General features: G+C 51.5%; 1 protein-coding gene across 1 annotated transcript in view; it reads left to right on the top strand.

Annotated features, from left to right (window-relative positions):
• The window catches only part of TBC1D10A (TBC1 domain family, member 10A), a 30,677-nt gene that overhangs the window by 7,316 nt on the left and 11,129 nt on the right, over positions 1–12,232 (top strand). Inside the window, exon 2 of the mRNA XM_010828868.1 lies at positions 10,772–10,871. Within this exon, the coding sequence (XP_010827170.1) occupies positions 10,772–10,871 (100 nt within the window). The remainder of the gene's footprint in view (positions 1–10,771; positions 10,872–12,232) is intronic.

The raw sequence follows: 12,232 nt of genomic DNA, 5'->3' as shown, positions 1-12,232 counted from the left end.
TGTGTAAACAAACACTGCTGACCAGGGATCAGGAAACCCAAGTCCTGGGCTTCACTGGGCCCCTAACTAACCCTGTGACCTTGAGAAATTTGCTGAATCTTTCTAAGCCTCAGTTTCCCTTACATATAAACTAAGGCAGCCTTAATGAATGAAGTTGAAGAGCTCTTCTGCTTCTAACATACTGAGACTGCCCTTGGAGTATACGAAAAGGGCTTTGGGAAGTTTATTCCCCCTGCGTTGGGAAGACCCCCTGGAGAAGGAAATGGCAACCGACTCCAGTACTCTTGCCTGGAAGATCCCATGGATGGAGGAGCCTACTAGGCTATAGTACATGGGGTCGCAAAGAATCGGACATGACTAAGCGACTTCACTTTCTTTCTCACTTATGTCAGGTACCTCATAAGTGCAAGGGGTCGTCAGGGCACAGCCCACAGAGGCCAAAGCCTGCAGCATGCTCTGTTTTTCTTATGAGAGGACCTCTCTTTGTCTGTCAGACCAATGGCCCTCATGTCTTTGGGAGTGCGGTCAACTCAAAGAATGCGTTGGTCTGTCTGGCTCTTTGGTCTGTGCAGTGCTTTCTTTCTCATTGCCTTGCAGTGATCCTGACAGGAGCAGTGGGAACTCAGGAGGGTAAGTTTTATTTTGCCCTGTTTACAGACAGGGAAACCTAAGCTGAACAAGCAAGGAAACTGTGCCTGGAAGCCAGGGTTCTGCCTTTCCAATTTTTTCCATCTTACCAAAGCTGGTTGCCTCTGTGTGGCCGCTCCTCCCTCTTCCTGTCCTAGCCTTAGGACTTTCAGTCCAGCTCCAAATGTCTATACTTCTCCTAGCGAGTTTCTCGAGTTGTTTTTGTTGGCTTTTTTCTTTCTTTCTTTAAAAAAAAAAATTTATTTGACTGTGCTGAGTCTTAATTGTGGCGTGCTGGATCTAGTTCCCTGAGTAGGGATCAGACCTGGGCCCCCTGTATTGGGAGCACGGAGTTCCAGCCACTGGGCCACCAGGGAAGTCCTGTTTTTGTTGTTGAGTTGTTACAATGGATGGCACACTTCCTATCCCAGGCCCTCCACACACAGCACCTCATGCAAGGTGAGGCAGGAGCAGCTGGATGCTAAGGGAGCCCAGGAACATAGAATGGAGAACTCTTATTCCTCCTCTCTGCCCTCTGGGCCCTGGATTCTGTGTGTCCAGAAGCGGTCCTTCTTAGCCAGCCACATTTGGAGGATGCTTCCCTCTCTGTCTTGATTTCAAAAAAGGAGAACCTAAATTTGGGAGATCCTGGGTTCAGGACACCAGCAGACTGGCTTCAAGCCCTGGCTCCGTCACTTTCTAGCCATTGACCTCTCTGAGTCTGTAAATGGGCCAGATGGTGGCGTTGGGAGTGGGAACTGGCCCCATGTGTGCTATGGTTGTGAGTATAAGGAGATGATGTTGGTAAAGTGCCCAGCAGTGTCTCCCACCAAGTGAGGGTTCTGTGGTGCACGGTGGCTCTCACAATTCGAGTGTGATTATCCTCTAAGGGTTACTTCAGGCCTTTGACCTCATGGTGAGAGAACAGGCACCCTGGGTTTGAAGATCCACACCCCTCCTTGTGCTCTGCCTATATACCCTTGGACCCTGGGGGCAAGACGGGAGCCAGTCCCACTCAGCTTGTGGTCTGGAGCTTTCTGACCTGCCAGGGCAGGTTGGGAATCCCCCAGTTAGTTCCTCATTGAGTCATCTGGAACAGGGCTGCAGGTGACCCTGACTCTGAGGGCCCTGATGCGAGGGCCTCATCTTCTCTTTGGCATGAAGATAAAGCGGAAGTGAGAACAGAGGTGGGTCTCCTGAAAGATTCAATTCAAAGCATGCAGTCATAGGGCTGCCTGGGGCCTCTGCCCTCTTGGGTAGAGATAGTCACTTGGGGAAGAAATCGGAGTTTGCTTCATAATTGCCACCACCCTCCTGTGTTCCTCGTGGACTTTCACCCTGGGCTCCCTGTCCTGCCTCTGAGTGACCCCCTCCATCCCCCTAGCACAGTCACTTGATCATGCCACTTCGCAGAAGTGCCAGCATGGTGGACCAGGCTTTCACCAAGACCACCGTATTTAACTCCGTGAGATATAGTTATTATCATCATAATCTCCATTTAACAGAGGTAGATCCCAGATCCCAGAGTGGTGAAGTGACTTGCCAAGCATCACACAGCGTATGGCATCACTCAGTCAGTGCCAGAGCTGAGTGACAGAGCAGAAGGGCCTGGGTACACCTCCCAGGTGTCCTCTGCTCCCCTTGGATGGTGCATAGTTACTGGCTTGCTGAAAAACCTGAGTTTCTACATCTGCCCAAGGGCGGGGTGGAGGTGATAATTAGAGGACCTATTTCATATGCTTGTTGTCAGGATTAAATGAAATAATCTAAGTGCTGAGCACCATGTCTGGTCCATAGCAATTGCCTGGTAAGGGTTATAACAGACATTCAATTATGTTAATTGAATACAGAATTAAAACATTGTAAAAGGCCATCATCAAACACATCTGGGCTCAGCCCTGTGCTGGGCTTCAAGGAAGATCCATCGCTGGACTCAGGCTGGGGAGGGAGTGCCCTTCATCAAGCTCTCCGTGCTCCTGCTTTTCCCTCTGATTTCAAGGCAGAGGATACTATTCCCATCTCACTGGGGAGAAAGCTGAAACTTAGAGCGCCCAAGGTCACAGAGCCACTGAACCTGTCAACATACGTTTATTGAGCACCAGCTAGGCACCAACCAGGCCTGGAGAAGGGAACGGCAACCCACTCCAGTACTCTTGCCTGAAGAATCCCATGGACAGAGGAGCCTGGTGGGCTATAGGGCTTGGGGTCGCAAAGAGCCGGACATGACTGAGCGACTAACACAGGCCCCCAGGCTCTGTTCTAGGGTCGGGACACACTGGGGAGAGTGGTTGGCAGAGTCCCTGCCCCCAAGAGCACACCTCGTGGAATGCTGCCTCAGCGAGCGGACCGGACAGTCAGGCAGAGAAGCCAGACTCGCTCCACTGGACTGCTCACATTCCCCAAACACACCAGGCTCTTTTCCATTAATGTGTGCTTTCTCATCCTGGGTCTTCTGCCTGATGTGCTGTTTCCCCTTTCTCACCCTGGCTACTTCCTGTCACCCTTCAAGGATCATCCCAACAAGTCAGCTCCCTTTAAGGTTTTCCCTGAACACCTGCACCCCCACCCTGGGGCCTTCTTGCAGTCTCGTAGCGCCTTCCGCCCTCCTCGCTTCTGTGATAGCACCTCTGTATGGGCTAGTTATTTACTCCCCAATCTGTCTCCTCTGCCAGATTGACCCCAAGGGCAGGACCTACGTTTTATTCAGCTTTGTAGAGTCAGGGCCTGGAATGCAGGCTCTGGAGAGATGTGCATGGAATGTAATGAGGCGCTGATTGTGTTCTGTTCCTTCAGTGGCTAGGAAGGACTTTGTAGAGATGAGAGGCTGTTCTGAATGAGGCCTCAGGAAACAAGTGGGACTGAATTAGAGTCGGGGTAGGGGTGAGGGTGGGCAGCTTAGAGAGAGGGACGTCTAGAAATAGGGCTGGGGGATGTGCAGAGGGACTAGGAAGGCCTGGGAGCCAGGGCCTGAAGTTCTGTTGAACAAGATGGGCAGTAGGGATCCTTGCAGGAGTCTTGGCAGAGATAAACCGTGAGTCAAGACTAAATTGATAAGATCTATCAATCAAATTCAGCAGTTTTGTAAGGTTGGGTAAGGGGCTGTACATGAGTCATGGTGCCCACAGTGAGATTGTGACCTGAGGACCCAGTTGCCAGTGGGGAGTTTCAAGTAATACTCTGCCCGGTAGGGGTGGGGGCTTGGAGAAGGCATGTCTCCAGTTGAGAATAGTCTCCATTTTTGTTGTTGTTTCGTTGCTCAGTTGTGTCTGACTCTTTGCGACCCCATGGACTGTAGCCCACCAGGCTCCTCTGTCCATGGGATTTCCCAAGCAGGAATACTGGAGTGGGTTGCCGCTTCCTTCTCCAGGAGAGCTTCCTGACCTGGGGATGAAACCCGCATCTCCTGCACTGGCAGGTGGATTCTTTACCGCTGAGCCACCAGGGAAGACCCAATAGTCTCCATACCTCTCTGCACTGGTCAGAGAGAGCTGCCCTGGGGGTTTTTGCTCTGGTCTGTGCCTTTCCCTAGCTGAGTGGGAGTCGGGGGCGGGGGGGATTCCTTGCTTTTTGGAACCAGCAAGGCTGGTGCTTAAAGGAACCATTTCTTGCCTCTGACGTCAAGGGGGTGGGGCTGTGCCGAGTGGAGAGTTGGGCAGAGGCCCAGGGCACTGAGGCCAGAGAAGGGTGGAGAGAACCTGTTTACCATTGTGCGCTGACCTGGGGCTGCAAGGAGCAAAGCCAGGGAATTCCTTGTGGGAAAGGGAGGCAGGCCCGGACCTAGCTTGCACGGGGTGTCGGGGAAGATTGAAGCAAGCGGGACTCTTTCACCTAGACAGGGAGCCTGCACACTGCCCTGCCTCCAAGCGGGGGCTGCCAGGCCTCAGGAGGGAGCACCAGGCTGCTGCAGACCATCCTGCTTCCCCGCACTGACTCACAGCTCCACCTCAGGCAGATCACGTACCCTTTGGTCCCTAGGCCTCTCTAGCTGCCTGGGGACTCACTCCAGAACCTCACAGGCCTTCCAGCCCTGATCGTCGGCCATTTGTAGATCACCAGCCCACCCTCTCCTGCCTTCTCGTTTCCTATCATGGGTGATTATGGAGCTGGCATAAAGGCTATTTATACTTTTAGTCATTACCACCGCTTAGATTAATGAACTCCAGAGGTTGTTACTCAGCGTGCAAAGTAGGTCAGCCTTTTTGTTTAGCCTCACTCCTTTTTCCAGCTCTGGGTGGGAGAGGGGAGTTCCCCCACCCTTGTTGTCCCTGGATCTGTGATTGCACATCCATTTCCCAATTTTCCACACTTGCATCTTGCTCACTCTTGCCGTCTCGGCACAGAGAGCAGTGGTTGTCTACTGGGTGGTAAAGGAAGAGGAAGGGAATGTAACAGATACTGAGGCCCTGTTACATGGGGATCACCTTATATTTATTGGATGGCTTAGTGCTCAGTTGGCATCTCTGCTTCCAGGCTGTGTAACCTTGGACAGATTACTCAGCTGTGCTAAACTTTAGTTTTCGTGTCTGTTAAGTAGAGATAATAAAAGCTGCTTCCTTGGGGAATTGTGTGCCTATGTAGTGCTTGGCGGGAATGGTGCAGAATGGGTGCTGGAAGTGTGTCAGTTCCTCCTGTCTCATGTGGTCTTTCCTGCTGCCCTCCAAAGGGGTGGCCTTGCCCGCATGTTACAGGTGGTGAACTGGAAGCTCAGAGTGGCAGAGCTGGATCAGAAGCTGACAGTCACAGTCCGTGTATCATTGAGTAAATGGCTTAATCTCTTGGGGTCTCAGTTGCTTCGTGGGTAAAATGGGGATAGTCCTGCCTTGCTGCGTGTGTGCAGACCAGTCAGATGAGAAGAGGGATGGGAAAGTGCTAGGCAAGCTGCAGATGCTGGTCCCCTCAGAGCTGCCATTAGCTGGCCACCTGCCAGGCTGGGTCCTTACACATGTGTATTCTTCATTTAGACCTTATGTGTGTGGTCCCACTTGAAGATGAAGTGGAGACTTCACGGTCTGTCTCCCAGGTGGAGGAGCTGGAATGGAACCTCGGTCGGTTGGCTTCAAGGTCCCTACTCTTTTTACTGTCTCCCACAGTCCACATGGCCTTCCTGATGGTTGAGATGAGGAGAATTCATCCCGGGGTCTCAACCTTGGGCCTTATGCTTGGGCTGTGTTTCTTTTTGTTTGGGCTGGTTTGGAGAGGGAGGCTTAGCGGAGGGGGGTTACATTGGTTCCCTGGGACCAGGTTTTATCTGACACCTTTGAATAAAGGGCTCATGGGCACAGGCGCCACACCTGGCTGAGTCTGCCAGCCAGAGGGGCTGAGGCGCTCTTGGGTGGAAAGTGCATGGCTGGAAGGACAAGGCGGAGAGAGCCTGGGTCTCAGGTAGCCTTGGGAGCTGGTCTTGTCCGTCTCATCTCTTGGAAGTCTTCAGCTTCTGGGTTTGGGGAGAAGGTGGGGAGGCTGGTGTCAGTGGGCTGTCACTGCTGCCTTGGGCCACGGCATGGCACGGCACGGCTAAGCTTAGCTTAGCTGAGAGCCCAGCAGAATCTGGGCTCAGTCACCCTCTAGCTGCATGTTTCTGTCTCCTCTGTGCCTCCTTCCCCAGGAGGGGGTGGTCAAGGGTGTGCTTGTGAGCTTTGCCCATCCAGCGTATTGGCCTTGCTGAGCTTTGCTAGGTTTGGGCAGGGTCTGGGACAGTCAGAGCACTGGAGAAAGGCTTAGACTGTCTCTAGGGGGTTGAGGGCCAGAGATAGAGCCCCACGGTGGCATCTGGAGAGCGGCCTGATTTCCTCCCAGTCTTCCCAGGGGAGGGAGAAACAGCACAGGAGTCACTGTGGCAAAGAGAAGCTCTGGTTTTCCACTTAATAGCTTTGTGACTTTGCCCAAGTCATACAGTCTCTCTGATTGGGTCAGGTTTCTCATGGGTCCAATGGAAATAGTAATTAATCTGTGAGGCTCTCACTGGGCTACTAGGGGCACAGATACAGTTGCTGTAGGCAGCAGTGGCTTGTAGCCCTGGAGGCAATAGATGAAAGTAATGATGTCATGGAGATAACCAGGCAGGCGTCTGTCGGTATCCGTGAGGTACACAGTGGGAGTTACATAGCTCAAGACCCAGTCCGGTTAGGGAGTGACAGGGCTGAGCAGCATGACCAAGTTGTAATGAACTGCTCATTTCACATCACGTCTTGATTCATTGGTGATTTAGTGCTGAAATTGATTAGGAGATTGTGACCAGCATAAAAATAAAAAAGAAGTAGGAAGTAGGATAGAATAATACAAAAATTGAACTGAAAATATCAGGTGCTTTAGTACATGTAGGAGTAAATTTTTTCATAAAATGTATTTTGGTTATGTGTGTGTGTGTATAGTCTCAGTACAAAATGTATTTCATACTGTGAGTTTCAGTTTAAAAGCTTGGAGAAATGGTGTTGTAAGTAGTCGAGATGAAGGTCTTCAGGTTGGAAGACAGCTAACGAGATCTGGGCAGGCACAGCAGCTGTGTGGAGGCTAAGGGCTTGACTTTGGGGTTCAGAGCATGCACTGAGGAGTGAGGCAAGCCTAGGTTTGAATGCAGCTGCATGGCCTTGGGGGCTTCCCTGGTGGCTCAGAGGTAAAGAACCTGCCTGCAATCCCTGGGTCAGGAAGATCCCCTGAAGAAGGAAATGGCAACCCACTCCAGTGTTCTTGCCTGGGAAATCCCAGGCTTGAGGATTTGGCAGGCTACAGTCATGGGGTCACAAAAGAGTCAGACACGACTGAGACTAAACGGCAACAACATGGCCTTGAGCAAGGAGCTTAACTTTACTAAGTCTTGGATTCGACTTCTGGAAAATGGAGAGAATGTTATGGTTGGATTATTATGAAAGATACATGAAAATGATACATGTGTATATATATATTAGTATTTTAAGTAATATATAAATATTTTGAAAGATATTGGTAAGTAGTAAATGATTTAAAAATGGTAACTACTGTTGCTGCTGTTATTGTTGAAGTTGTCATTTTTATTATGTTGGGCCCCAAAAGTGTTGCTGTGACTTGGAGAGGGGAGAAGAAAAGGCATTCCAGGTAGGGGTGGGTGAGTGATGACGGATAATTACATTTGTCTAATATGAGGCTGATCTGGCTGAGAATTGTGCAGCCTTAGAAGGGGGTGTTGCAGTAGACAGAAGGTACCAGAAAACTTAACAGTATGGCTTCAGCAATGAGGGTGACTTCACCTGGAGATGATGAAGGCCCAGCCCTGAGGAGTTCCACTAGAGACTGTCCTCATTAGACTCTTTTGGTTGCAGAGACTCCTTCAGGCCACCTTAAGGACAGAGGAGTTTTCTGCAAGGGTGAGTGAAACTCTCAGGCTGGAAGCATCCCCATGGGCCGTTTGGTCCCTTAAGTTGGCTATTTGGTTAGCCTTCCTGTCACTGGAAACTGGCTCACACTCCCCCCCCATTATTAGGAGGAAGCCACCTCAGGGCCTCCACACCGTCGTGTCATCTGTAGAGATGCCAAGACCCCAGTCTACGTCACAGCTCCTTTCTGGGCATCTTTTGAGGGTCAGTTCACAGGGCAGGCCATCCAGCTGTATAGCAAACAGGCTCAGAGAGGGCAAGGGGCTATTGCAGAAGGAATTTCTATATCAGACAGCACTCTGATCAGATGCCTTTTGAGATCCTGACCCACCAGACTGGATGTGAACCTTTTGATTTTTCAGAAAATGGGTAGTGTGCAGCCATTCAGGAGCACATTCTGTGTGTGAAGAGAAGTTCACCTGTAGTTAGAAGGTGAAGTGCTGAGTGCCGGGTCCAGCAGGTGGTTAAACTCCTCTGCTGTTGGAGGAGAGGCCACTCAAATGACCATCTTTCCTCCAAAATTTCCCAATTTGAGGTTTTGAAAATAAAAATAGATCTTTCAATGAACATGTACATTTAAAGTAGTAGTGGATTTTTTGTTTGTTTCTGAGACGATCTTACCAAATCAATGGTGCAGTTTAAAATCAGTAGTGCCTTAGAATCCAGGAAATATGGTAGTTTGTTTTGTACCCATTTGAAATTCCGGTTTGAGGTTTGATGCTGGGTCTTTGAAACTGCAAAAGCTGTTATCTGACATCATTTAAAAGAACACTGAGCTTGAACGTGTTCCCCTGTGTATTTGTAGTTGGGAGACTGGGTATCTCTGTGGCCCTGCTGTCAGATCTTATCAACAGAGACAGACTAGAGGGTCAGGGTGTCAGATGGGTATGTATTTAATCAGATGGGAATTGTCTGGAAACTGGTAATCTCAGGCAAAAGCCTTGCCCTCTTATGAGCCTCCATTGTCTCTTCTGCTCAGTGGGGCGATTGGATCAGATATTATCCACATTCATAGCTGCCAGAACTTCCTGTTGACTCCGTGTGGCTACCTCCTTTAGTTTAGATAACTAGAAGGCTCATCCCCTGACTTGTGTGAGGGAGTGCTTTGTAGTGATGGGAGGCGACCTGGCCTGTGATGCTGGACCTGGGTGTTTGGGGGCTGCCTGGAGATGTGCACACATTTCTTTGTAGATTACCTGATCTAAAGGTGTGGTCTCTGCTTTTCTCCTGAGGGGAGGGATAGGAAGGAGCCGGTCCTTGTGCCCCACTTCTGCCTCCAGGTAGTGAGAGGTGGGCGGGTGGCCTGTGTGGAGGGGCTGTTGTCTCTCCTCGGCTGATCAGCACCAGGGCTGCTCTCAGGTCTGTGCAGTTCTCCAGATAAAAAACCGAAGAAGAGGACCTGCCCTTTTGTGTCTGGGAGCCCTGCTCTGCCAGGGCCCCTCCCACTGCTCGTCCAACCAGTAAAAGTTCTAGCAGTGCATTTCCTTCCTGTAGAAAGAGAATTAGAGACTCAAGGCCTGGGCCAAACCCTGGCCCCGCTGTGTCCTGTTCCTGAGAGCCTCCACCCCACGCTGCGTTCTGGGAGGTCAGGCAGTGCTGAGTGCAAGCCCTTGGCTATGATCTGACTTGGATTTGAGTCTGGGTTTTTCCACTGATTTGCTGTTTGACTCTAAGCAATATACCCTTCCTGGGTATCTTACCTCTCAATAATGCCAGTATTTTTTAATTGGAAAAAAAGGGGGAGAGGCACAAGAAAGAAATTTAAAAGATCCATAATCTACTACTTTAAAAATAATTCTGAGTGTGTGTGTGTGTGTGTAGAGAAGGACACATACACGTTATTCTCACTGTTTTCTTACCAGTATTGCTCTGTAGGCTGACTACAAGGAAGCACGTGTAGAGGACGCAGCCTTCAGATGCTAGTCTTCTTCTCTTTGCCCCGTGGGTATGTGAACTCAGGAACTTCCAGGGACTCCCTCCTCGGAAGGAGCTCACTCACTCAAAGCACCCTCTAAGCCAGGGGTCTCGCCCAGTCTGCCGCAGCTGCTTTGGTGCTGCCCAGGGTAGGTCTCCAAGCTGAGGTGTTTCCCCACCAGCTCTCGTGGGCGTTCAGAGCCTGAAGAATGTCAGTGCCATGAGGGCTGGGACTTGTTCTAGTCACACGACTGTACCCCACAGTTTACCCAGACGCCCTGGCCCTAGAGCTCCGCCTGGATAGCTGTGACAGTGGTTCCATGAGTGGATGTGCAAATTCGAGTGGTGTCTGAGGGGGCTTTGAAGTGTAATTGAATTTGGATAGGCAGAGACAACTTGGAGTGTGTTTCCGCAAAGGGACTGGCATGAGCAAAGGCTGAGAGGGGAACAGGGCCAGGGCGTAATTGGGGAAACCATGAGTAACAGCTTTGTTAGAATGCAGAGGTGAGCATGGTGTCCCTGTACTTGTTTGACTAGTTTTCCGTCCAGCTCTGTACCGTGCATGCTGGTTCTCTGAAGAGGCTTGTTTATCGACACAGATCCAGGGTGGGAGTGCTGTGCTTTGGTGCACAGGTGCAGGCACTGGGGCCCCTGGTCCCTTGACACATGGGGGAGTGAGTGCTTGAACCTAGTGTCTCTTCAGCCTGTGCCTTCTAGGGAGGGCGTTGTGTCCCTCGCGTCTGTGTTAGAGGGTTCTTGAGTTAGCCCCATAGGGGACGGCAGGGGGAGGGACGGGGACTGACCAGGCTGGTACCTGGGGCCTCAGCCAGGGCCTTTGCTTCTCTCGGCACCTCTGACGGGCCCTGCCCTCTGCTCCACAGGCTGGAGGAAGTCCCCCTGGAGGGGCTGAGGCAGAGGGAGTCCAAGTGGCTGGACATGCTCAACAACTGGGACAAGTGGATGGCCAAGAAGCACAAAAAGGTGAGGGGCCTGGCCTTAGCCTGGGGCTGGGAGTCGCAGTCGGGGAGGCAGGGGCTGCATCACTTGGAGGAGCAGGAGGGTCTCCAGCCACCCAGTGTCCCCCCACCGGCTTGGAAATGGGGACAGAAGCTGGTCCTCCCAGATGACTTCAGACTGACGCAGATTCTTGAGTCACACTGCAGAGCCGCGCTCAGCTGAAGGCCCTTCAGGCAGCTTTCCTGCAGCGCTCCTGGGGCAAGTCTTTACCACTGCTTACCACCTAGGGGCGGACTTGATATACTAATAGTGGCTAATGTATGTTGACGCAGCGTGCTGGGCACTTAGCTGGGTCATCCTTACAGCACCCCAGTGAGGTTGGTGGTGGTGGTATCCCCACTTATGACTGATGGCAGAGTCAAAGTTTGAACCCAGGAGTCTAACTAGTGCCTGCACGCTTCGCCACCACAATAAGGGGCCTTCTTTACCCTCTAGATTAATTCGATGAGTTCCCTCTTGTCCCCTAGCCAAAGCAAAAAGAAGGAAAAGTGACTTCACAGTTTAATGGTCTCATAAAAATGAAAATACCAGTGGTTCTTTTCTGGTGGGCTGTATTTAGGTGCCAGCTCTGCCACACTGTAGGCGCATCCTTGTCCACCACATGTATGTTGATACTCTTGTTCACCTTAGCAGGGTCTGCTCACTCCCTGGCTGAGCGGAGCCCGTCTGCAGTCCCACTGCTGGGGTCTCTCTGCACAAGTCGCCAGCGCACAGTGGCCCCCTCGCCTGCATCGTCAGCTGACATGCTGGTCTGGGCCAAGCTGGCACAGCCACGGCAGGGCTGAGCAGAAACCAGGGCCAAAGGTCACATTTGGGCTTGGGTTCAGCCATACAGCCCCAACTCTCCAAGCCCATGGCTAGCAGAGTGACTTTGGGCAATCACTTCACTCCCCCAGCCTCAGTTTCCCTGCCCAAGTGGGAATGAGCGTCCTGTTGCAAGGCTCCTCCTGTAAAGCCCTGTGCCTGTGGGAGGAGAGAGGCACCCAGACCGGGGCTCTTTCTTACTGTTCTATGTGGACTTTGGGGCTTTCATTTTTTGCTTATTAGAAAAAATTTCACTTAAAAAAATACTTTTTTAAGGCAGTTGTTGCCCAGCTGCTTCCTGCCTGACTCTGGGGTCTGTTTTCCTGCTTCCTCAGCCCTCAGGCCTTTACCCTGAGCTTCAGCTCCTCTCACCGTCTGCGGAGGTGACTTGAGGCTGGCAGGAAGATGGCTATGGCATTCTCACCCCCGCCTCCTCGCAGATGGGGATTCCAGAGGGGTTCCAGCATCACTTCTTCTTCCCCTTTGCTTCCCTGGCACTGCGGTTAGAGACCAGGGCTACC

Source organism: Bison bison, unplaced genomic scaffold (genome assembly GCF_000754665.1).
Source record: "Bison bison bison isolate TAMUID 2011002044 unplaced genomic scaffold, Bison_UMD1.0 scf7180017864495, whole genome shotgun sequence".
Lineage (NCBI taxonomy): Eukaryota > Metazoa > Chordata > Mammalia > Artiodactyla > Bovidae > Bison > Bison bison.
The sequence above is the reverse complement of the archived record's forward strand: the minus strand, read 5'-3'. Positions and strand labels throughout refer to the sequence as shown.